At 44.8% G+C, this 26686-nt stretch overlaps 1 protein-coding gene across 4 annotated transcripts in view; it reads left to right on the top strand.

Moving 5' to 3' along the window:
• LOC307257711 (transcription factor COE3) overlaps positions 1-24540 on the top strand; it is a 68655-nt gene extending 44115 nt beyond the window's left edge. Inside the window, exons 9-16 of one of the 4 annotated variants that reach the window (XM_080037000.1) lie at positions 3945-4078; positions 4279-4405; positions 15477-15565; positions 20678-20743; positions 20989-21160; positions 21598-21783; positions 22275-22442; positions 23847-24540. In XM_080037000.1, the coding sequence (XP_079893126.1) occupies positions 3945-4078; positions 4279-4405; positions 15477-15565; positions 20678-20743; positions 20989-21160; positions 21598-21783; positions 22275-22442; positions 23847-23878 (974 nt within the window). In that variant the 3' untranslated portion in view covers positions 23879-24540. The remainder of the gene's footprint in view (positions 1-3944; positions 4079-4278; positions 4406-15476; positions 15566-20677; positions 20744-20988; positions 21161-21597; positions 21784-22274; positions 22443-23846) is intronic. The other 3 variants (XM_080037002.1, XM_080037001.1, XM_080037003.1) reach the window with 3 other exon arrangements.
• The last annotated feature ends 2146 nt before the right edge of the window (positions 24541-26686 follow it).

Here is a 26686-nt window from a genome sequence, read left to right on the forward strand (position 1 = left end):
AATGGGCATTAATGGTTCTATCACCAAAAGCAAATGTAATGTTTAATACAACAACCACTAATAAAAAAAGAGAGAGAAAAAAAAGAAAGACTAAGACAATTAATATATCTCGGTGCTCTCCAGTCCTGGTGGGGGGAAAAGCTAATCTATTTGTTTTTGTCTTTATTAATGACTCCTCTACTGGAGAACAAAATCAAATAATTAAAGTCCTGCCCGGAGCACCAAAGTCATTATGTTCGCTGACGTTCTGTTTGTGTGTTTCACGTTTATGACACGATAGGTGTGGATCGCCTAGCAACCAGTTTCTTAATGAGGGGAGCAATTAAAGAGGTTGAGCCCTCGCCTCCATGTTCCCCCGCTCCCTTGGGACCCTGTATGTTGTGTGTGCGTATGTATGCATTTGTCTTGTGTGTGTGTGTGTGTGTGTGTGTGTGTGTGTGTGCCTGTGTTCTTTACAGGTTACCCCAACCCATCCTTTTTTCTTCTTCTCTCCGCCACACTCTTCAAAGCAGCAGAGTGACGCCCCGTAAAGCGAGAAAAGAAAGCTATTGTCAACCGCCCAGTTGAACATGTCTTTGTCTAATAACTTTAATACACCTTCCCTCTGCTTAACTGCGTGCGCTCTCACAAGTTGAGATCCAACCCACCCACCCCCCGCCGCCACCCCTCTCCCAGGCACAGCACCATATCAAACTAATTTAACATGCATCAACGGCGATCGCTCGCTTTGTTGGAGTCACCTTTAACAAAACAGAGATGTGACACACATTAAGAAAAAAGGAGACCCAGGTCATAAAATGTAATTCCAGCCATGTCCTCCATATTGCTCTGACAACTAACAGGCAGGACTGACAGCATGCTTTAAATTAGCAACACATTCTTCCCCGGGAGTTTGCCGGGCGAGAAGCCTCAGATATGTGGCTGGCTGGCTGGCTGAGTGTGTGTGGCTGAAACAGAGAGAGAGAGGCATCCTTCCTCTCAGCTCACACACACTGCACTTGCACCGACTGCCTTTGCATTGATCAAGAGGTGCTGCCCCCTATTGGCCCAGAGGCGGTATAGCCTGTGGTCGATGACAGACTGAATCTCGCCATGTGACATTTTTTGTTCACTTGTGTGTGTGTACTGTCACACAACAAGCATATTATGCATTCAGACACGAATGTTCTTTGTGGCTGCCTGTCACTCAAACATGTATAGACTCGGGCTCAAAGGTGCATAAACATGCTCACAAATAGCCCAGTCTTTCACACACAGCATCAACAGCATCCACCCCCCGCACACACACACATGGAGACACACACGAACAACACAGCAAATACACACAGGATCTCTCTCTCTCTTTTTCTCACTCTATCTCTATCTGTCTCTCTCTCACACACAAGCACACACACACACACACACACACACACACACACACACACATACACACACACGTTCCATAGCTCAGTTCCACCGTTATAGAGCCCCAGACAATATAGGAGACTCAGCACAGAGCCTGCAGCGCCTGCCTCATTTGCATGCCAAGTGGCTGTAATGCTGTTAGGGTTTATGCAATAAAGACAAGTGAATCCAGACTGCTGGGCCTAAGAGGAAGAAAGAGAGGGAGAGAAAGAAGGAAGGGTGGGGAAAATGAGTGGAGGAGAGGAGAAAGAGAAGAGAGAGAGAGTATGAGAGAGAGAGGTTAAGAGTGAGAGAGCGACAGAGGGAGAGAGAGAAAAGAGAGGGAGAGAGTCAAAGGGAACAGATGGCCCAGGGAGAGGTAAAAGGTATAATCCCATCAGCTGCACTATCAACCGACCATCTGGACATCCCACAGCACAATTACAACACATTTCAGCAGGCAGAACAAAGGACTGCTTTCGCGGGGCCACATCAGACCTGTTTGAGTGTCACAATACTAGAGCGGAGACCTCCTCCGCTCAGATCTCGGATCAGTTTTGACGTCCTCTACGCCGGGGAGGAAAAAGATTAGGACGGATCACAGATCAGCTGCCGGGGGTCATTTAACAGAAAGTTGAAATTGATTCAAGCACACAAACAAAATGGACAGGGTAACAACTCGACACAAAATCCCCCCCAAAAAACATTTTAATTAAAATGTAGTGCATTTTCTCTACTGTAGCCCAAAGTTTGCACAGACTTAGTGATGCAACACTCAGGCCCCGGCTCTGTTTTGCATCCTCATCCGTCCACTCCTCATGATGCCTATCATCTGCTGAGGGGGCATTGTGCGTGTCTGTCATCAGATCGCCTGCGCTGACTGTGTAATCCACTTCGCCACGGTCCCCATTCAGCACATGCTCCCCTCTCTGTCTGTGCATTGAGACATATGCAAATTTTGGAGGCAGAAGGATCGACGGCTTAGGGCCTCAGTCGCTGCCTCTCCATGGGTCCTTCTGTGTGTGGGAGGGGGCACAGGGATTTCCGAGGTGGTGCGTCTGTGTGTGGGTGTGTGTGTGTGTGTGTGCAGTTGTGTGTATGCATGTCGACGTTGGTTTCAGGCTGCAGCTGCCCCCCAACAGTCCCCGTCACCATCGGGCCCTCTCCTTGCCTCCTCCTCCTCCTTCCTCCAGCCCCCCTCCTCTCTCTCTCATCCCCAAAGTCAATTTGTTTACAGTAATTTTGAAGGGTGAATTATTTGCTGTAATCGTCCGCACTGATGAAGGTCAGGCCCTTAGAGGGGGCCCGGCATGCCCATAGAGGGTTGGTCCTCTTTCAGACGCTCCGCTTCGCAATTAAGGAAAGCAAATGTCACTCCTCCAGGCCTCACAAATGAAAATCTGTACGAGGTGATTAGCATGAAGTCAACAGCGCCTGTTAAAGTCAGATTCCCTGTAGTACCGATGGTGTGTGTGTGCACTTTATGGGCAGGGAGAGAGAGCAAACATGACCTGAACAGACCCAACAGCAAGGCAAACAAAGGGAGATGTCTTGTCTGAGGTGATCCATACAACAATGGCCGACTGTGATTTACTTACTGGATGGAAGGGATAATAGAGGTTCAGAACGGAGCTTGTAAAGAAACGAAAAAAAGGAACTTGCTGAAATAGTTGCTCACATTTCGAGGGAGAATGGGGAAAAACATGCACAATTCATAGTGTATTAAAAGATATTGATGGAAATAGATTAAATTTGATATTGCTATTTTATGGCTAGCTGTCATGCTATTTCTGTTGTAAACACGGTGTTGTGCTGAACACCATATTAAGGTAATGCATCAAATGACAGTGAGTGTGAGGCACCAGATCACTCAAATTAGATTATAATAACAACCCCGACTGTTGATGAATGGCAGAGCTATGTAGCAGAAGTCATGCCAGATGAAAAGCATTGTAATAAACAATATGAAATGGATTGAATCGATCACAAAAAGCAAGAAAAAAAAACTCCATCTGAATAATTCATGAGTGCATTTCACGTTATGAAACCTGAAACTACACTCAGTGTGCCTGCACTGTACTATGCAGAACAAAGGTAATGAAATAACATGAACCAGCAAAGCTTTAGCTTGTCATTTCCACTTTAACAGCCCGTATCCTTGACTCATTTAAGATGTGTTCAACTTTGAAATTTTACTGTACATGCGAGCGCATGCTTAATCAATTCTGATAGCTACATTTGCCCTGACACATAATTTGCTCCATCAAATCATTTTCCTGGCGAGCCCGGCGTTTAGCCTTTGTGAAGTGGACCATTTGAAGGGTCTGCTTAACTACACCACTCCAGCGCGCTGATAAATGATTTTGATTCTCATGCCTTAAAGGACAAATCCATCATTTTTTTTCCAAGGGGGCAATTTCCATGATATGTCTTTGTGATAAAGACATGCAGGGGCTGAACGTAGTGGTGATGCCATAGCAGTGTGTCTTAGTGGAAAGAGACATGGGCCCGAGTGTTGAAGCTTAGATGCTGAATATGCTTTTCTCTTTGTCTTGGATAAGCAGCCACCCCGTGCATCAAGGCTATCAGCCCAAGTGAGGGATGGACCACTGGAGGAGCCACTGTCATCATCATAGGGGACAACTTCTTTGATGGCCTACAAGTCGTGTTCGGCACCATGCTCGTATGGAGTGAGGTACGATCTCTATTATTGTCCTGACTGAAAATTCAGTTTGAATATAGACATTTTAGGTAGTTTTATTTTCAAAAATCTATCCTATCACGAAAAAAAAAAAAACTTCCTAGCCAGTAGTGTCACCAGTACAGACTCTCAGACTGTAGCTTGTTATTACAGGGGTCTCATCATTTCGTTTCTTTTCCTCCTCTGTAATCTAGCTGATAACTCCCCACGCCATCCGCGTCCAGACTCCGCCTCGGCACATCCCCGGTGTTGTGGAAGTCACGCTGTCCTACAAGTCCAAGCAGTTCTGCAAAGGTGCCCCTGGGAGATTTGTCTATACTGGTGAGTCAAAAAAACCTTCTCCTCTTTCCTCCCTCTCTTTCTACACCCCCCCTTCTCCACTCTCCGTCTGGATGGAGCTCTCAGCTCCAAGTCCAGGGGGCTAATAATGAACTAACCAGGGCCCTGCCTGCTGAATGTTAAAACTTGTGAGATCTGCACTGCTAGCTAAAAAGGTGTTTCTTGGAGGGGGCACCTACGAGTGTGTGCAACTCGATCCCCCCGCTGACCCGCCATCATACAAGGGCGCTGCCAAGCCCTGTTAAACTCAAGCTGTCAGGAGAACTCACTCTGCCAATTCTCTTTATCTGCCCTGTTGTGAGACAGATAATGCTCCCTGCTAATTTGATGATTTTGTGCGGGCAAAATGTGGTTTCATTTTTTTATGAATCAGATTAGAAAGGCACTATCCAGGTTAAGTGCATCATGAGTGTGTGTGTGTGTGTGTGTGTGTGTGTGTGTGTGTGTGTATGTGTGTGTGTGTGTGTGTGTGTGTGTGTGTGTGTGTGTGTGTGTGTGTGTGTGTGTGTGTGCGTGCGTGAAGTTCTCCTCATGTTTGTTCAGTATGAATTCACGGCAGAGAAAGTAGTGTGCACCGACAGAGACAGGAGAGGTGTGTATGTGAGAGAAAGAGGGTGAGAGAGGGTGTGTGTGTGTCACAATATAAGTAAGGGATCTGATTATCTTGGCTAACAGAAGGAAGTGGTGGTCTTATCTGTCATCATTGGTGAGGAGACAGAGGTTGTGGGGGTCAGCGCCTGTCTGACCTGGAAGCCTCTGTCTGTTCTAACTCTGATGGGCAGAATGAAACTGGGGGCCCTGCGTCAAAGCACTCTCACTTCCCTCCCCATGAACTCCAGCCCCCCACCCCCCCACCCCCCCCCATCCCCAGGCCTCCGGCACAGCACAGCCCTGGCCTTGAGCACGGCAGAATTGCAAAGTACCCACCCACCCACCCTCTCTCTCGCTCCGAAACCCCCCATCCAGACCCCTCCATCCTGGGGCAGCTGTTTCTCATCAAGCCCCCCCCCCCCTCGCTCTCATACCCCAAACCACCACCACTACTGCCTCCCCCCCAGTCACCCCCCCCCCCCCTTCTCCTCCAACCGTGCAGTCTGGCCCGGCTCTCCTGCATTTAACCTCCCAAGCAGGAGCGGAGCAGAGGCCAACAAGGCACCGGGATAATGAAACAGGAGTGTAGTGTGGCTGTGCGTAAGTGTATGTGTGTGTGTGTCTGTTTATGTGAGAGCGAAGGCCAGTTGGGAGAAAATGTGTGTGTGTATGTGTGTGTGCGCACAAGTGTGTTACTGCACAGCCCCGAGACGGTGTATAAGTTAAGACATTAATGGCTTCTATAGCACCCTGGTGAAAGTGCCAGGTCCCTTAAGAACAGACCCCATTAGTCACAGAGGCTAAGCGGATTGGGATGATTACCATCAGGTTTTACTGGGGAAACGTGTCCCCTTCTCTCTATCTTTGTTGATTTCCTCCTGCCCCCCCCCCTCAACCCATTCTTCCTCTCTGTCTTCCCTTGGTTCCTACTCACTTCCAGTTAGTATAAAGATACAATTACCCCTGGAGGCAACGGTGGTACAATTGATTAGTGCGCTGAATTAAAAGAGAAAGTCACCAATAGACAGGTCCGGGCTCCTCTTCCGCAGCACTGCTATTCCCTGTGTGGTTCACCCCCTGATTGTACAAGGGCTTGATGCTTGAGAGAATGAAACCGTTAAGGAGAGAGCAGAATGCATAACACCCAGAATGAGCTATCACTGAACTCCATATGTGTACAGCAATTGCCAGGTGAAGGGGTGTTAGCTACTCCTCTCAGACATTAAAAAAAGTGAATGGGTCTGATGCATTGAGCGTGCCAGAGTGGATCATGTATTTAAAGAGGGAAACAGCTCATTTCGAACCGCAGCTTTTCTATCCGTTTTACAGCACTTGAAAAAAAAAATGGCAATACGCGAGCAAATGGGTTTGGAATGACCTGGAGTTACAATTGCAAATGACATGTGCTTAAAAGGACACGTAGTGACACGGTGTTGTCGAAATGGCTCTGAATGTTCTGGTGTAACATTGGAGAGCAACATGTGCATATCAAAGGTCTAGTTATCAAAGCCTGTGGCTTCAAGCGTGGCTTGAGAGGAGTGCCTTTTTGGATTTTTTTTTATTTTTTTTTTCATGTTGACTCTTATTGCACCACTACCCTAATTGTGGAGATTTAACTCGCTCAATTTAAGAAATTATCACAAATTACCTAGAGTCAACACAGAGGAGACTGCAGCCAATTCGAAACAGCAGAGGGACACGTCCTCACTCGGGTTAGTGCCCTGGAACGGCTCCAAAACTCACAATCCATTCTCAGAAAGGGAGCACCCTGTAGTGTATGTCAAATAATCCTGTTGGCATTGACTGTTGAATGTTTAAAACACTAATGAGACAAACAGACATACTGTATAAAACTTTAGTAGGCTGTAGTTTACGGACTGCTTCAAGGAGCTTACGTATGTACTTTAATCGGCACATTGTAGAAGGAGTGACATGTTGGCTTTGTTTGCTATTTTACAGTCTATACCTTTTACCTTCTAACACAATGTTGTCCCTTGGAGCTTGCTTGCTTGTCCTCTGCCTAATCCATGTATTGGTTATCCATTGGTCCAACTGTCAGCAAGGTTGTAGAAAATCAAAAGGAGAAAGTCCTGGCTGTACCTGAGGTCAATACTTTATTATACTTTCCACTTTATTAAGCACTGTGAACAGAACATGCTGGTTTGATCAGATATTTCTCAAACTAAAAGTCTGCATTTTCAGCCTCATTTGCAGCACCTTAACCTTTTTACTGCGTAGTTACCGCACTGTATAAAAAGAGTAAATCATAAATAAAAACTTTGACTGTACAATTTATCCAATTTAAGCTCCTAATTGCATCAGAGCGTTTGGTTTTCTATCTTGGCCAAGTTTCCACGAGAGCTGCCCTCCAGGGGCACCGATGCAGGGCCCTTGGTAATACGGTTCTGCAAGCAGTCCTAACACACACAGCCACTATTTATCCTAATCAGTGACATCCACATAACCAGGATTGCTTAAAATGAACCCCTTCCGCGCCCCAGAAAACGCACATTTACCGGGACCCCATTTGTCATGGGTAAATTGAGGGTCAGTAAACTTCGCCTGTATCCTCCAGTGGGGATCCAGGACATGCATCATAACGTTAGGAGAGAATGATTGGCGAAGGCGAGCTGTCACACATTTGTCAGGGGGAAGGGAACATTATTTGCTAATTTCCCAAGCTGGGCACTGACAGGGTGCTTCGTCTTCAGACCTTTGGTGACCAGCATGGCTTCCCAGCTATTAGTACAAGTCAAGTGTTTTTTCTTCTTTTTTTTCTTTTTTTCTTTTCCCCCCTCCCCTCACTGTAAAGCGGGCGTAATAAGAGCCATTCGTTCGACCTCACATGCTCGCAGCACACTGGGTGAAGGATTTTGGCTGGAGCAGATGCCCCATACAGAGAGCTGCTCTTGCCAGGCCTGAGCAGAGGGCCAGACAGCCTTGAGGGCTGATGGATCACAAACTTTCCTCGTCAAGGTGACGCTATCGACTCCACTGCACCAAAAATCTGACAAAATGGGTATGAGGCAGTCATTCATCAACATAAGGACAAAGGGGTCATGTGTGCTTCACTCAATACTGGTGAAGATCAAGAAATGTCAGCCCTGTAAGGGATGGGAAAAGAAGATGTTGTGCAGAAGTAAGGTCTCTTTGTTAGTTAAGCTTCAACTACAACTTCCTACTGAATAAATATTCATTTAGTTTTAAGTATGTAAGTAAACCCGTGCAGCATATGAGAGATATAAATAGTGATATTCAGTTCTGAATTCCAAAATTAAACTCACTTCCTGTTGCACTCCTAGAAAGAGGAACAACATGTTAAGTAATCTTGGAGTGTCCTCTCCCCAAAAAACAAATAAACAAACTTTAGACGTCTTTACCGGAGCACATCAGATAGGGCTCTGTGCTGTTCAGCTGGTGAATTGGGCCTATCCTTACGTCTCCCGCTCCGCCCTGCCGTCACTTTGAAGTCCCAGACTCACAAGCTGATCAGATGGAGGGCTTCCTATTCATTTCCTGTCCTGCAGGGTTGGGTTTGGTACGCCGTTGGTGACTAGTCAGTGACGGGGTGTGGCCTGCACTAAAGATATGCTATAATCAAAGGCATTCAAGGAGGTATGTAAACAGATCAGCTTTAGACGAGGCAAACACACCAAATAGTTCATGTAAGCGTTGTATATTTAAAAATGCCTGAATCTCCTACTCACAGGATTTCCGAATTACTCCCTTACACTCAACTGCAACGTGAGCTGCTGGAAATAAAAGGATGAAATAGGCATTTTATATAAATGTCATCGCCACAGTCATGCCGGTTGTAACCAGTTGGCACAACAGGTTTAGCATGTGTCAAAGCATGTTATCCACTAGCCATGTCGCCCATACCATGCCTGTCTCATTACAACACTGGTATTTAGCACCGGCTCTGCAGGAGTGCAGCAGACTCTCGTTGCCAAGTTAGACGGGCCCCGGTTTGAAGGCCCTGTGAGCCTGTGCGGAGCGCGACAAGGTTCCACGGAGGGAAGGTCCTTGTGTCCAATTAGAGGGCTGACGTGACACGCGCTCGCACTCCCCCACTGTCAAGGCAGCTTGTCAGGTAGGGGCTTTGAGAAGCACACTGTGGCATTATTCCACAGCGTGTTATCAGCAAGTGACCTGTGAAATCCAGCTCCGGGAAATTGATTGAAATAAGTACTTGCAGTTGAGCACGCATGCTCCCCCCATTACATCCCTCTGTGAAATGTATTGTGGGTTATCCTTTTCTGAGAGCAAAATTGGAAAGTATGGGGTGTGTGTGTGTGTGTGTTTTTTCCTCTCTCCCGGTAAGGATGGTATTCATTGATTTCATTTTAATTGGACCCACTTTTTGTCCCACAGTATCGTTAGAGGTCTGTTTTGTAATGGCTCTTTAAAATGGATTGTCCTGCTCTAAGTCACAGCATCAGTCCTCTGCCACAGGAATGATAGACAGAGCGAGGAGGAGGAGAGGAGGCTCCTGATAGACAAGGATCTTTCCCCTCCTCCTCTTCTTGCCCCATTTTCAGTATGATCCACACCCAACGGGCTTTAAAAGAACTCCACCACCGTCCCCCACCCTCCCCCCTTCCCCTCCCGCATTTTGATTGAAATTCATCGGCGAGTTTATTGAGAAATGAATGAGGGAGGCAGCGCAGTATTGACTTTGAGAGGAAAACACAACTCATCTTGAATGAGGGGGAAAACGCGGCCGTAATTTAGCCGTCATCGATCTGTACCCCGTCCATGTATTGATCTTCATTTTACAATATTAATTTGCGCCTGCAATCAGCTGTGAAGGGAGCCCATTTGATTTCTGTTGGCCGGTAATGTGTTGAAAGTCCGCCGCCGTCCTCAGAGAAGTGGCACACATACTTTAGATGTCATCTAAGAGGATTGAACAGGTGTCTCTGGCCCTTTCTAATAATGCGGCCCGATATGAAGGAGAGTGTGAAATTATGGATGTGCAATCTGTAACACTGCTCCCTTTTAACCGTGTTAATTACATTTTATCTGTTGCAGGAGCAATATCTGCTGGAGCCTGTAACTGTCTAGGTTTTTTTTTTTTCATCTGTATCGGCTCAAAGTTCATGAAATTTCAATGAACATTGATCTGTCTCCATTGATTTATCCTAACTGCAGATCTTTGAAATTTTAATTTCCTGTTCATCTTGAGACTGCTGGAGATGGAATCACTCAGTGATAACTGGCTGCAGTGGATGGAGATGATATGGTCAGTGTTAAAACAGATGAGGTTTGCTTTGCGTGGGTTTGCTGTGAAAATTCCAATTTGGCTTGGTTTGAGTTTTTTTCTGTGTTTTTTTTTTTTTTTTTTGAAGATGGCCTCTACATCTGCATGTGTTTTCTATTCTCAACCCTGGAACAAAGTCATACTGTGGAGAAGCAGCATGGTTTCTGAATATCTTCCGCTCCTTGTATGCAAACAGTATTCAGGTTTAACTCCTTATCGTAACACTGAGAAGACTCTTTCTACATCTCCAGTAGAGTCTGCCACACACACACATCAGCCAGACGAGGTCATTACGTGTGTTTTGACGCCGTTCTGAAACCGCGTCCATCTAACAGGCTGCAGGTGCCTAGAAGGCTTCAGCTCCACTGTTCCTGACAAGTCACAAACGCAATAACACTTGAATGAACTTGTGCCTGTGCTGTTTATCGGTCTCCCCCTTTCCAACTCCCACTCCACCTCTAATTTGTGTTAAGGGGAAAGAAAAAAATAACTGCTCAATGGTGTAGGAGGAGTGGAGATAAGCTCGAAGCAGTTAAGTATAATTAGCGAAAGTAATAGCTGGCAAATGGCAACAAGGCTAGGTTTTTATCTCCTGGAAAGATAGAGTTATCGTAATAAGCTGTAATGGCTGGCAGGAATGCTAGTACTCTGTGCAGGCTTCCATTCAGCCCCGTAGACTTAACAAGGAACAATTTCCCTTAAATTTACTGCTTTGCTCAAACATTTCCCCATGTTTATACCCCGATACTGTAAGTCAATACACATGTTCAATCCACTTCCATATAGACCGAGGGCACACTGGTTGGTGTATTGCCATGTAAGCACTTCTGGCTGCCAACGTCGGCCATGTTACACTGTTCCTGTAGAGCGGTTACTCGTGTCCTATGTCTAGGGAACATGGAGAAGGAGCAGCGGACCACACTCAAGACGCCATGTACCTCCACTCTACATTTGAACTAAAGTGGCTAGCTGAGGCGGGCTAAGGGAGAAAAATGTGTTTGGAGCATGAAAAGGGCGGGCAGATTAAGGCGTCAGATCAAAATAAGATTGGGGAAGTGCACATTCCAGGCCCCAGGAATTCCAGTGAAGCCCTGCCACCAACGCTTGTGCGCGTGCACGATATTCAAAATTGGAAATGACACGGTCACAGCTGCACACCGAGTCATGCATTCCATTTCTTCATACTCTGAAACATGATCATTCACTAGCTCTCTCTCTCTCTCTCTCTCTCTCTCTCTCTGAGTGTGAACATATTACTGAAAAATTCATTTAAAAGAAGTCTTCCGAACCTCCATGTGAAGGAGTGATTCTCCCGCCTTGCCAAAACAATCTGTTACCGTGTCCCTTTTACTCAAATATGGCAATAATTCTTACGGTTTTCAGTTGTAGATTTGATATTTCCCATTACTTTGTTGTTCCATTGCTTTTGTTCAATTCTAATCATCTCTGAAATGAATCCATGGCAACAAATCTATGAACAATTTTATTTGTGTATATTTGCCACAAGCATGGGCAAAGATAGAAGCGTTGTAATTGGACAAAACGTGCAACCTGTCTAAATATGAGCAGAAAATGAGAGAAAATGAAATTTCTATTAGTCCATAATCCCCCCCTCCCCTCCCCTCCCTCATGTGCTCTTCATCTCTCCTGCAAAGTATTCAAATGCAAGCCCTGCCTTACCTCTCCCCGTGTCTCTTTTTCTCTAATTATCCATGAGGTCAGTAAGCAAAATGGGGAAGAAGCCAGGAGATCAATACAAATTATCCCTGAGCAAACCAGTGCTGACAGTTTGAATTGCAGCATATGTTTACCCAAAATCAGGCAATTTATCTTAATATCAGGCGAGTAATGCAGCAGGGGTGAGAGGTCACACAATCTCTCCACCTCATAATTACCCGCCTCTAAAACAGGAAAGTGGTATTGATTGGCCGCGAGCCGGGAAGCGGGCGTGACTGGAACGTGCCAGCGACCCCCTCCCCCCCCCCTTCCATCCACCTTCAGTGCTCCCTCCTCCCCTCGGCTAGACTCCCCACCCAGCGCAGGATTTATGGGATGTGTGTGGAGGGTTTCATGTTTCCTTAGAGCGACTGAGAATCCTTACAGGGGGGGGGGGGCTTCCACACCCTTACCCCCCTCCCCTTTCACCATATTATGTTGGAAGGATGAGGTATAGGGCTAAACTCATTTTGGCATGCATGGGGGGGTTATCGTCGCCTAGCTAGATTTGCCCGTTATATCTTCAGAAGAGACTAAAGTTTTTACGACAGAGTGTGAAGTTTGAACATAATAATGTGTCAAGGATTTAAAAAAAGACACAGGGTGAAGAGGTGGGAGAATAAAGGGGATGGAGTGTAGGGAGGGGGGGGGGGGGCATGGCTGTTGTCACTGTGTGTGGCGCAACAGAAAAAGTAAGAGGAGCCCGATGACTCTTGTTAAAGTTCCAGCAGATGAAAGAAAATCTTTGCGCGGCGGGGGAAGAAAGAAAAAAGAAGTGGCGATGAATACACACATAACACATTTATTGTCCAGATTGAATATAAGTGCTCAGTATATATCATCAGCGGCTCTTACCGGATTATTGACATTGTCTGTGTCTGTGTGCATCAGTGGTACATGCTACGACTACAAAACTGTCAACTCATCAACTGACAGCACCGTTTAGCGCTAATGCAAGTCTCCATCAGCTGTCAAAAGCATTTGCATGAAATCAATAGCAGATGGCGGTCTGTGTCACCAATTTCATTACGCCGGGGTTGTTACAAAGATCATCTCCATGATAGATGAGATGGCGACATGTCGACATGTGGGGATCATGCCTCGCCGCTCGGACTGCAACTGTGGCACACTGGGCCATGTGTTCACTCTAGACAAGTTCAAATGTGAGTTCTCTTCCGTTTGACACATTTCAAAATTCCTGCATATGTGTGCATTTGATATAAATTGTAAAAAAAGAAGCCATGATAGGAGTTAAGTTAAGACTGTTCTTTAAGGGGTACAGGATACTACCCTACCCTCCAAATCACATTCATCATACCTTGTATAGGTCCGCATTTACAATGGGGCGTCATTATCATGGATAGGAAAGGCACATCAAACGGAGCACCTCTCCCCCAACTTAGGTCTCGTCCTGTACTGTACGTCTCTCTCTCTCCGGCTGCGTTCCCAGCATGCCTGGCGGCTTGTGTAGGCCCCAGCTGAGGCAGAGGACAGGAGAGCGTGATGTATCACCCTGAGAGAGCCCACTGACAGCCTCTGATGATGGATGGCCTGATTATGGAGTGCTTTTTACACATACACAATTTACATCACACTGAGCAGCGGGGTCTGGCAGGGGCTGCCGTGCACATACACTCTCTCTCTCGGCCCGGCCACGTGTACACACACTCATACACAAACACACACACACGCGCACATTATGCATTGCGGTGTGTATACATGGACTCGTGAACATGCCGGGCTGCCAGAATGCATAGATAAGAAAGGGGGTGGAAATAACAAAAGAAAGGGGGCAAATTCCCAGCTACTGCCTTGTCATGTACGATCAATACAACAGATCAATCCTTTATTAAGGAGAAGATGGCGATGGCTTTCCCCACACATTCCGACGCAGGCCTTTTGTCGTTCCGGGGACGCGTGATGACATGTCAAATAAGATTTCCTAGCAGAGTGTGTGTGTGTGTGTTTGTGTGTGTGTGTGTGTGTGTGTGTGTGTGTGTGTGGGGTTTATTCAGGTGTGCCAGACCAGTGGGACTGCATACCTCCAGTATTTGCGAGCTAGACCCTTGCTATCGATTAGCACCCTGCATTGTCCACGCTTGAACACATAATTGCTCCAGTTGCTCACGGCCGAGCTGGCAATTACCGAATTCAGGTTTTGGCAGAAGTGGTGCATGTGTTAGTACATGACTACTATATGTATGTGCCAGTAGGTACAGTGTGTGTGTGGCCCTAGTAGGCTGTGTGTGAGCTTGCTTGAATGTGTATTTAAATGAGAGGGGGGAACAAAAGAAAGAGTGCGAAACATAAATGTTGGGTTTCCTGCCGTGACTCCCTGGCTTGTGCTTCAGTGGCCCTGCCTCCCTGTGTGTGTGTGTGTGTGTGTGTGTATGTGTGTGTGTTGCGTTCGCTTGCTTTCACATTCTCTGGTTGTTCGGCAGGTTCAGCGAGCTGTGCGGTGTTAATGCTGAAATTACATGCTGAGTAATGAGTGATGGGCCAAATTACAGGCTGAACAATGAATAGAGGCAGGCAGCTCTTATTAGTCTCCATAGAAAGCCATTGATTTATGAAGCGCCTTGCTCGGCGGAGTTACTCTCCTGAAAATGATATCTACATTGAGAAGTGATGTTCTCTATTAAGTCGTTCCTTCCCCCCTTTTACACACCGCTCTCCTCCTTTTCCTCCCCTCCTTTTCCTCCCCTCCTTCTCTCCTCCCTCCCTCCCTCACTCGCTCCCTCCCTCCCTGGCCGTGTCCTGCCTATGAGTGTACACATGATTGTTTAGAATCAGGCGGAGCTGTAAGGAAGCCTTCAATTACCCATTAGGACTGTCAGACATAAAACGGCTCTGCTCTCACCAAAGTCTGGGTTATGATTCATTTACTTTGTGCCTCTGATTCATCGCCCAATATGCCTCGTGCCCCAGATTACTATTTGAGGGGTGGGGAGAGATTAATGGCTCCATGGGATCCAACGCCGTATTTCACGGGCCCAGTGTTGCAGTACAGTTGGTGCAAGAAGGGGCGAAATGACAGCAACTTACACTAGATCAATGTGTGGGACAGCCTTTCACAGATTATTAAAGCTCTGTTAGATTAAAAGGGCCCCCGCTATGTAGTTTTGCTGTAGTCAATATTCTCAAGTCAAGATAAAAAGGGGGAGGGTCCTCCTCTCTCTCTCTGAAGGATTCTCAGCCTGATGTAGGTCATCACGGGATGTTAATGGAATAACACTTGGTGACACAAGTGTCAGAGGAACCCCGTGTCATTTTCCACCGAACGCTCACAAGTCCCCCACCCCTCCCCCATGATGCTTCAGAAAACATTGTCCCACCCCAGAGGTTTTCTTTGAAATTAGGCATTCTGAAATGACTTTTTGTAGCTTAAATTCCAACAGATTTCTCAATTAGTTTCTTTCAGTCTCTGGCAAAAAAAGAAATTAGCCCTGAAATGTGTTTAAATTTTCATCTTTTTTCTTTCAGCCCTCAATGAGCCGACCATCGACTACGGATTCCAGAGGCTGCAGAAGGTCATCCCCAGACACCCCGGTGATCCTGAGAGGTTACCAAAGGTCAGTCCAGTGTCTTTTCTGCAGAGTAGGAACAACACAGAGCCAGCCAATAGACTGAGCCGTCTGGGCTTTTTTAAAACGCCCGTTATACTGTGAATGTGACAAATAAACAAAACAACATTAGCATCGAGGCGGAGGCACTGTGAACCCCAAACCGTGACAGATTTGCTTCACATATGTGGCTTAACCATCTAACCAGCGTGGTAATGGTATTGGTTTTGTGTGCGGAGAGAGAGGCGTAAAAACTCTCTGTGTGGTAAAATAGCTCAATCAGGCGTTTTCCTCTCCAGTAGTCTGTGGAGATGGTAATCTGGTCAGAAACGACGTCTGCGCCCTCATTACCCCACTCATGTTTTCCTTTCATTTTCTGCGGCTCGATTTGGTTTAATCTTTTGTTTACAGAACCCTGTGCCGTAAACCCCCTAGTCTTACTGCAGCTAATAGACAAAGACTGCATGTTATTATGCCTTGGCTTTCCTTATTGTTTTCTTTTGAACCTGGGCAAAGGAGTTGAAAGACACATCAGCGTTTGACGCACTGGTGTGGCACATGAATAGGCCGCCATATTGAAAAGACCTGAGCGCGAAAAAACTAAGGAGCACACTTCTTTTTTCCCCCGCAGGAACTCTTTGATTCTTTTGCTCTTTTCATCCCCTTTGATTATTTTACTCTTTTCCATTTCCTATTGATAAAATCTGTCTTTCTTGTTTTCACTAATTGCTACCCCTGCCAGTAGGAATTTTGGTGACTGACGTTCCAGATGTGTAAAGTGTAATAATATGAGTGATTAGTGCATTCAGAAAACCCCTCGGCATGTAGTAAAGTGTTGGCCACCTCGGAGTTTTAATAATACTGTAAAAACCTTTAAAGACCTTATCTATTAAATCCCAGCATGCAACAGAGCAATATCATTAACGTCCAACGGGCAATTTAATAAAGAACAGACTGTGTGGTAGCCATAGACGTTTGACCAAAGCAATGTGGAGCAACTGAAGATCACAGCTAGTCCCTGGTTCACTATATGAAGTGTTTCAATTAGACCCGGTCCCCGTGGAGACGGGAAACAACACCTAGACATGAAATGTTACTCTAATTTCAACTGTAAACGTAGAGCAAAAGGTAAAGTACACTTACCTTTAATATCCAACATGGTTTTTCTCTATCTCCGCAGGCAACACTGGTCAATTTCGCTACACACTGCTTCAATGTTATAAACTCAGAGTGTCTTTTGCCAAATCGAACAAAAAGCGCCACGATGTTAAACATGGCTTTACAACAAAATGAAGAACATACTTCTTCCTTTGAATACGAAGCCTTTTTGTTTTCTGCGAGGGACAGATTTTGACACTGAACCCCAGATTAGTTTCCTGGGTGTGTGTGTGTGTGTGTGTGTGTGTGTGTGCGCGCGTGTATACACTTAATATAGCACGGTCTCCCGGCCTTTGCATGAAACAATCACAGAGTGAGATGAAACCCTGCACTTCCAATAAACAACATAAATATTTGATTTGCTCTCTAATGGACCCAAATATGGGGTTCAGGGGGCATGTAAATGATCCCACCAAGTGATTCGTCATTGTTAAGCTTGCCATCTGAGGGTCAGCTCTCGGGGTCAAAAGCACATTCCCAATAAAACAGCCCGCGGCGGCTGCAGCAGCAGCAGCAGGCTGAGCAGTGGATGGCATGTACATTTGGAATGAGAACAGAATCGGCATATAGAGAACAGCTATTACAGGGTGCAGGTGAGGGTAGGGAGACTCTATAAAAAGAAGATAAAGCTGGAGGACGCGCGGTGTGCATTAGCAGAAAGGCAAATCGACACCAAGCCCACTCACCGCCTCTACCTCCCCCTCCCCACCCTCCACTCCCCACTCCCATGACTTCACCCTCCAGTTGATAATATTACTGCGCTATATTGATTTCCACCAGCCTTCTCCCTGGGACCAGTAAGACACGTGGTAATTGTAAGGAGACAGAAAGCCAATATGGGAGTGCTCATGGATAGCAAGGGATGCACGCTAATATTGTTGCTACACAGAGAAAAAAAAAGGGGGAAGCTGCCTCTGATTGAAGTTTACCTCGTAATTCTAAGACAACATTGCAGATGACAGTCTGACCCTGTGGGAGGAGTGGAGATATAAAAATTCAATGCAAAGTCCAGGGTGAATATGAAAGTAATAAGTGTGAGCAGTCAAGTGATGAGAAAGGAGATTGGTTTGCGGGCATGGCGTTAAGTGAAGAGAGACTTTGGAATTCACCCTCCTTTTTAAGATCTTGTTATAAAACAATTTTCTATTCATAATATAAAAAAGACAATTTATAATACCATTTTGTGCCCTCTGGCAGTAATGGACAAATAGACTGGATATCACATTATATCACACTCAATTTCTCTCTTCTGTAACAAATTAGATTCATTATGAAATTAAAAGTGGAAACTCAATATTGTTTTATTATTAAGCTGATTGCTTTTGATTCCTTTCTTTCCTCCCAAAATGAGCATAAGCCCATTCTTTTCCAATTCTTTGTGTAATCCACAAGGAGAAAAATATTACAAATGTGTTCATGTCAAGCAATTACCCATGTATTTAAATGAATCTCTCTTCCTGTGCTCTTTGAAGTACCTTCATCTAATGGCCCTATGCTTCTAAATGCATTCATTACCTCAGGCTAGAGCTAACAGAGTAATTGCCTTACAGTTTTATAATGGCATTAGCACTCCAAGCTACATAACCTAGGCCCTCTTTTATTAACTGTGATAATATAAATACAACATCCATGTTAATCTAGTGCTTGAAGAATCACACTGGGGCTGTTTTAGACCACGTCTCCTTATTGTTAGATATTTTTTATAACACATCATTTGTTACGGCTTTCTCTCTCAATTTTTTTTCCCCGGCAATAACGCAAAACAGCTTCTAAATCTTAGGTGATCTGTCATCTGAGCAGCCCCATTTAAACAGTTGTTGAACACGGGACCTTTATGCAAAACAAGGCGAAACAATAGCAAGGAATCTGTCACGCATTTTCACAGAACAACAGAAATCATTTGAGGCCTTTAATTGTTTCAATTTAACATGGTGTGTTCTGATATGTCTCCATGACAAGAAAGCCAATTACACTTATGCTGGAGTAGTATTGAGATTTACATGGAAATGCCCTCAGAACACTATTCCGCGCTAATCGTATTCACAGCGTGAGCCGATACGCATGAAAGCGTCTCGTCAGAAGGAAAAAAACAAACTTCTTCTTTGATTGGGTGCAGCACTTGTCATCATCCGCGGATATGACTAGCTTGCCACTTAAGCATAGCCTTGCGAGTCAGCTTGGTTAGTTAAGACACCACGCGGTAAACGACAGATTAAGGATGAGAGGCAATATCGTTTCCTCTCCTCCCTTTTCCAAGCTGTCCTTATGTCACTGCTGCAAAGTACCATATGGACAAGGAGGGAGAGGACGTTTCGCAGAGAATGAAACATGGCTTGTGAACGCGACGGTCTTAATTGCTTTAATTGTTGTTTAAAATTGAGAGCCATGTAGGAGATCTTGAAATATGATAGAATAGATTATTGGTAATTATTAACTGCAGACAAAAAGAAAGAAAACCACTTTATCTCACTCAGCAAGAGAGAGAGAAATCTGTTCTGCCTGATGAGAACACATCAAGACAGCTGGTCCTCTCATTTAGTCTACCTGCCTCACGACAACCATAATTCTTTATTTGTATGCAAACTAGATGCATGCAACGTTGAGCATACACACCAATTTCAGAGGTAAATGCCCATTCTAAGAGCCACCCATCCGGTAACTTGGGGTGGATTAAGCGATATGTTTCTATAAGAGAGCATGGCATACGCTGGAAGTGGCTTCTACAGTGATTCATCTTGATAAATCAAGGACTGTGGTAGATATGCTCCTCAGGATGAAAGGGCCCCATACACACACTCCGTAAACACTACATACGCCGTGCCTTGGAAATGCAGGCCAAGACTTGGAGGCCGCTGTTTGAAGGCGCGAAGGCTGTGTTTACATTCATTTACGGCAGCTGCCGTCTTAATCCCACACTGCTATTGCCAAGTGATGGAACACTTCAGACAAATTACCAAGGCCCGCAAAAGAAAACACAGCAAATGTGGGAAGAAAACAAGCGCCATCTGAGATGTTTCTGGTGACAGATTTGCATTGCTTTTAACCAGGGTTCTAACAGCACTGTCGACAAATCTGTGCTCTACAGCAGGTGACAACAAGCGAGCATTTTAACAAACACACGCATGTCTGCAACTTGCCTTTGTCAGATTAAATGCACTCTAAAAGGAGAAGAGGCTTTTTGTCGAGCATATTGCCTTCTCTATTATAGAAAACAAAGAGAGCAGCGCCGGTTGCTTGAGAGGGATTTAATTGTAAGTGCTGAATTCAAAGAGCAGATAAAGACACACACGAACGGGGCCAAACCCCACCTTGCTCCAAGCCCCGAAAAACAGTGTGGGGGGAACAGGATCCAGGGCCAACTCATTTCCAGTGTTAAGAGCCAAAGCAACACAGCTAATCCGCATTGTCAAGCGGGGGCAAGCATGCAGACATGGATAAGACCACATCCTGAGCATCCGTGTCCCCAAGGCAAAAGCACCCAGCTCTTGCTGGATGGGAAGTCATTTGTGAAGTCCTTTGCAACAGCCAGTCAAAGAGGTTAATTGAAAAATTCCTTAATGTCATTACAACAGAACTAGATTAACCCAGAGCTAATTCACTTTATTGTTCTGAGGAGAGGGGACTCGGCGCTGAACTCCGGTGCAAACATGAAGCCCAGAATCAGGGTTGAGGTGTTGTTTTTAAAGGACTATGCCAGTTTAATTAAGATAGGGAACATTATTCACTGCTCTGCATGGTTGGAAGCAGCAAAGTGGGTAGCGCCGTATAAAGGCAGCGCCGGTGCCTCTTTAAATCAGGGTGGCTTTTATTTAGCGGTCGAATATGTAAACATTTCCAAAGCGCCGCATGACCCTGCTGTGTAATGTTGTTTTGGATATTGTCTGTTACTGTATACGGACCACTGGGGTCTCCAACATAATCTGCTCGGGTCTTAACGTTTGCTCCTCCTGTTTCTCTCATCAGGAGGTGCTACTGAAGCGGGCGGCTGATCTGGTGGAAGCCCTGTATGGAATGCCCCACAACAATCAGGTCAGTATGCCCACAGCTGCTAAATAAGCAACCACTGAAAGATGTACTGATAGTATCACCAAAGGCTGTTTGCACCACTATATCTAGAACAATGTAGGCATCATACGTTAACCATATAGCCGTGAACCATGCATCAAAGCAAGAGTACAGCTATAAAAAACAAACACACACACACACACAACCACACATTCATACACACATACAGTATATATAACAAGAACCTCTGGCTTCTCTGTGCTCCTCAGGAGATCATTCTGAAGAGGGCAGCTGACATCGCCGAGGCCCTGTACAGCGTTCCCCGCAACCACAACCAGATCCCCTCTCTCGCTAACACAGCCTCCCACGGCATGATGGGAGTCAACTCCTTCAGCAGCCAGCTAGCAGTCAATGTGTCTGAGTCACAAGGGAACGACCAAGGTATGTGATTTAGGAGATGTGCTCCCTCCGTAAACTCTGTCTTTCTCAAAAGTGGGGACCAGGGACCCAAAGGGCTTCCTCAAGGGGGGATTGCAGGGAGTTTGCCGCAAAATGATAAATTGTCAAAAAGATAAAAAAGAAATACTTCAATCATCAAAATTAGAAAAATGTATATCCATCGTGTCATTAAACAATGAATTTACTGCCATAATCGTCACCCTACAGTAAAACAGTTAATGGGTCTAATCAAGTTATTTTCTTATTAAATCTACAAGATATGCTGAGTTAAATTTAAAAAAATGTATTGCAGCATTATTATCATTTACTGTAACCAGTGAACACTTGCCTGGTAAATGCTGTACAAGAAGGAAAAGAAAATGAATGATTGTTAACCTGACCCTCCCTCTCTCTCTCTCTCTCCCACCCATGTTGTTCAGTTGGCTACAGCAGGAACACCAGCAGTGTGTCCCCCCGGGGCTACATCTCCAGCAGCACCCCGCAGCAGTCCGGCTACAACTCCGTCAGCAACAGCATGAATGGCTACGGCAACGCTGGTATGAACCTGGGAGTGCCAAGCTCCCCCGGGTTCCTCAACGGATCCTCTGCCAACTCCCCATATGGAAGTGAGTATAGCCCGCCACCACCGTAGCACACAACGCCCCGTAGTAGCACTAAGCCGCCTGCTTGATTTAATTCCAGCTCCACACACATTTCGTTTTCACTTCTATGAATCACTTCTGACAGGGTTATAACATTATTGATGGTGATAATATATTACTATTCATTCAAGGGGGGAAGGTTGTTTTAGTTGTTTTAGCACTTTGACGAGAACACACATGTAGCTCAGGGTAGCAGAATAAATATTCTCTTTTTTATATAAACGTGTGTTTCACCGTATGCCACCTGTATTTGTTCAACCGGACAAGATGTTGATGGTAGGAGGCCTGTGAGTACTGATCGTGTATCCCCCCCCCCCCCCCCCCTGGCAGTAATACTATCCTAGCCTTACCTTAACTGCCCTCTCCCTCTCGAGCACTACTCACAGCACGTTTCTCCCTCTCTCTCTCCCTCCCTCCCTCCCTTCCTTCTCCCTCTCTCCCTATCGTCTCTGCAGTTAAACAAAAGAGCGCCTTCGCCCCTGTGGTCCGACCCCAGGCCTCCCCACCCCCCTCCTGCACCAGCGCCAACGGCAACGGACTGCAAGGTGAGCCCCCCTCACCCCCTCATCCCTTCCCTACGGACTACTGGTCAGATACCGCTGCTCAGGCCTCTGTCCGGTTTGGTGAGGGACTAATCATTACATATATATGCATTTTGACAGGCCAATTTACACCTTTCAGTTCACACTCACACACACACTTACACAGCTTACATTTACACACACACACACACACACACACACACACACACACACACACACACACACACACACACACACACACACACACATGCAAGCACTGTGGATTTGCCATCTCACGTCTGTGCAAACATACATCCTCGTTGCCCTTTCGTACAAATGATCCCCCTCCGATGTCGCAGGGAAAAGACCCCACGCAGAATTGTTTTAGTAATTATGTTTATTAGGTTTTGTGCATGTGTCATGACCAACATGATTGCTTTGAAAACAAGCTTAGCCCGTAGTGTGTGCCCCAAGATTAATAACATTGGGCTTAATGAAGTGGGAAATTAAAGTTCATCTTGCTACACGTTCATACTTATTAATACATGTTGTGCAGAAATTAATGAGCAATGCCTTGCCATCATCTGCGCTGGCAAACTTAAAAGCATTTCAAGCATGACTCTACAAATATACTCAGAGCAATATGATAATATATCATCCCGGCACTTCACTAGTCGCCTAATTGTCAAAACGTGTGAAAGTACTGCATATATAAACTCTCAGGGATGATGGTACAGTTGCTAATGATATCCCAAGCAGATGGTCTTGGTAAAATAACGGAAGCTACCTTTGATCTCGCCTAATCCCTCTTAGATAATGACGCTGAGGCACGACTTTGGGGGGGGAACGCGCAAATGTAAGGGGACTAATGCGCCGCACAGTACAGTGCTGGAGAGATGGATAGATAGAGAGAGAGAGAGAGAGAGAGAGAGAGACGAAAGGGAAGCGATAGAAGCAATCTGAGGAGTGTCTAGTACTGTAGCATTGTGGCATTGTGGGAAGTGACCGTGTTGTTGCTCTGCCCGTCACCACGGCCGAGTCTCCCGGGAGTCTGGGCCACTGTTTGCCATTACCCCAACGCCAGGAGAAATATCACACATAGCGAGAGTGGCATGCTGGGGGCTGAAATGTCAGAGCAGGAGGGAGGCTTTTCAAACTCTCCCTCTCTCTCTCCAACCCCCCGTTAGGAAGGGCGTGCAGCAGCAGGCTGGCCGACACGGCAAACACTCACAGGCACATACGCAAACAGCCACATTAGGGCGTACATTCGGGAACTTGTGCAGTTTTTTAAGATGGCTGGACTCACACAAGCGCACATACACACATGCGCGGATGCACAGACACACACACACATGGACACACACACATTCAACATCACTTGTACACATGATTATACACATACACTTAAATTACAATGTTTCAATATTTTTTCATAATTATATCCATATCCTGTTTAAGCATAATAAACTAATAATCCTTTTTTCTCTTCCTGTCTGTCTTTTCCAGCCATGTCCGGCCTGGTTGTCCCACCAATGTAAATGCACTTTCATCATCTCAAGCACCAGTCTACACACTACCACTTCACAGGACACCCTCTCAGCACACAGCGAAAAAAAAAACGCTGGTGTAATGTATAGTCAAACGCTTGTTCTGTTTTTAACGATGAAGAAGAAAAGAAGAAGAAAAAAAGAAAAGAAAGAAATGATTTTTTTTTTCTCGAATGACTTTCGCAAACCCGCAGAAAAAAAAGGATTTCCCGAGGAACACTATATATTTTTTTCTGTGGGACTTTTTTTTTGTTTTTTTATTCCTCACTCCCCTCCTCCCCCCATTTAATCACCCTTGAAGAGGACAAAAAGATGATGAAGGGTTTATTTTGTATACCTGTCGGTTTGTGCGTCGGCCCTCGGACATGTCCAATCAACCACACATTCAATACTGGAAGGGACTCTGTGGACTCACCATCTGGTTGTAAAGTAAAAACACTGATGTACAGTACATTTGCCAATGAACTCCAGAACATTGTTTGTTTTTTTCTGTTTCAAATCTCTTTTAATAGATTCACAACAGTTGTGTGTCTTTATAATGTGACTTTTTGTATTTTTACGTGTGAGAAAAATACACAGGGGCCAAGACAGTTTGAATTTCAACTGGAAAATATATGAGATACAGTATATAATGTAGAAAAATTGATCATAAAAGTACAACAAATACGAGTAAAAAGGGGATGGGGCTGGGTGGGTAAGGTTGTATCATGTTTCATTCCTGCATTTTAACTTAAATTTTGTAATTTATTGTAGCTAGAAATCATCTTCAAAAGTGAAAAAAAAAAAAAATCCTCTTTGACTCAACAAGCACACTGACGTGTACAAAACACTGCTCTGTTGATGAATATGATGTACTTCCATGTCTAGAGCTTCCTTTTAAGCAAGTGTGTTTTGCCATGTTTTTCAACTTTTTTGCTAGCACTGTATATTAATGCATTCCTAGGCTACTGTGAAGTCTGTTTCTTGTTGATGAGGAGCAGTCTCCCCCTTCTAGCTCCAACTCCCTTATGTGTTTTATATGTGGTTAAAAATTGTAGACTATTGTGATATTGCCAAACTTGTGCTAAATATTTATACATCTGTCTTTTTCATGTTCTTTTAGATCAACAAAAAAACATTTGACAAAAAAAAATTAAAATCCATTGAGAATGTAGGCGTATAGTAGTTCATTGTCATATTTCTGTTCAAATACACACTTGCGCTCACTGAGGGAAATTTTGTAACATATCAACTATAAATAATGTATTTATCTCTGAAATTTTGTATATTGCTTTTCATTATGTATGTATTAATCGTCATGCCCTTAATATAGTGATGCAGCACAGATAATTCAGCCAAGAACTGTTGCCTTCATTTGTTTTTCTTTTTTGTATTTGATGAAATGCAATGTGCATATATTTCATGTGTATCCTCAAAAATTTGTGTTACTCCGTCAAGACTCTCTGTCCATTTTTTTTAAAGGGGAAGTCAAACTTCATTGTTTATTTTTATATTGATTTTAAATTATCTATACAGACCATTTTGGAGAAAACTTTGTTGGTTGTATTGTCAAATAAATTGTTTGTGACCCATATGATAGTTGTTAAGATCCAATAGAGACTAATGTGCATGAGGGACAACCTTGGAGCTAAAAAAAAACACTCCATTTGTGGTTGTATTTTTTTCTGTTTTGTAGAATGTATAGCAGTCATTTTTACTCACCACTTATGACTCTGCCACATAGCTTACATGTGTTTACAGGGAAGAACATTTAAAAATGTCAACATTTGGAATGGAAACAGAAATGAAATAAGTGATGTTTTATTAAAATTTTCAGTAAAAACACAATAGCTCCTCAACTGTGGACTTCTTCAGTTTTAGGTACAGTTTGGCTGGCAGACAAACTGACAAATCAGGACAAAGAAAGGAAAAGAAAAAGACAGTATACAAACTAATGAGGACAACCCTGTGATTCGTCTGTAAGTTTCTAGTGTTTAGACTTTGCCATAGAGATATCTGTTTGAAAACCTGTGGAAAAGTGTAACATCCATAAAAGATGAAAACTGCTCTTTTACTCACATTATTTCCAGCAAAGCACTCGTGACATTGTGACATATTCCTAACTGGTCGTTTGTATCAGCATATCCTGCATCTGTGGTGCCTTCAAAAGGTTCATTGTAGTCATTCCTAAACAGTGCAAGCTTTTTTATTCAAAGCAGCCCAAATGGGGCTCATTCAAATCCCTCATTTCATTGCATTAAGCCACCTAGTTAATAAAGAATCAATACATTGAAAGAGCAAGGTTATCCTTTGTCTATAAGGGCTGGTATCGTTTTGAACCTCTTATAGTTTGAGCAGCTGAAAAGGGGGGGGGGCACTGTGAAATCTATACTCATCAAGTGGGTCAAACAGAAAGGATAGAAGTGTTTGAGGGAAGAATAGTGGTTCTCCTTAAAAACAACTGAGCATCTTATCTGGCATCCTGAGTGGTCGCCGAGAGCGGGTCACAAAATGTCAATTTCTCATCAAGGCAACATTGTCCGAGGCCACCTCTCCCTTTAATGCACAATTAAACGGCGGTAACCCCGAGTGGCAATCAGCATATCACAGCTTATTATGGCAGCCATCATGCATGCACGGATCTCAAGGCACGGGGAGAGATAGTCCAGGAGCTGCTGCTGATAGCGCAAAAAAAAAGGACAGACAACACTCAAAAGGAGCAGCGATTTCATTTTCAGCCTGCGATCGCCCCTGTGCCTCCAAATCATTCCCTCGATAAACCAATGTGTCTGATAACAATGGCCACACATCTGCTTCCTG

The sequence above is a fragment of the Ammodytes marinus genome, assembly GCF_949987685.1.
Source record: "Ammodytes marinus genome assembly, chromosome: 11".
NCBI classification, from domain to species: domain Eukaryota; kingdom Metazoa; phylum Chordata; class Actinopteri; order Uranoscopiformes; family Ammodytidae; genus Ammodytes; species Ammodytes marinus.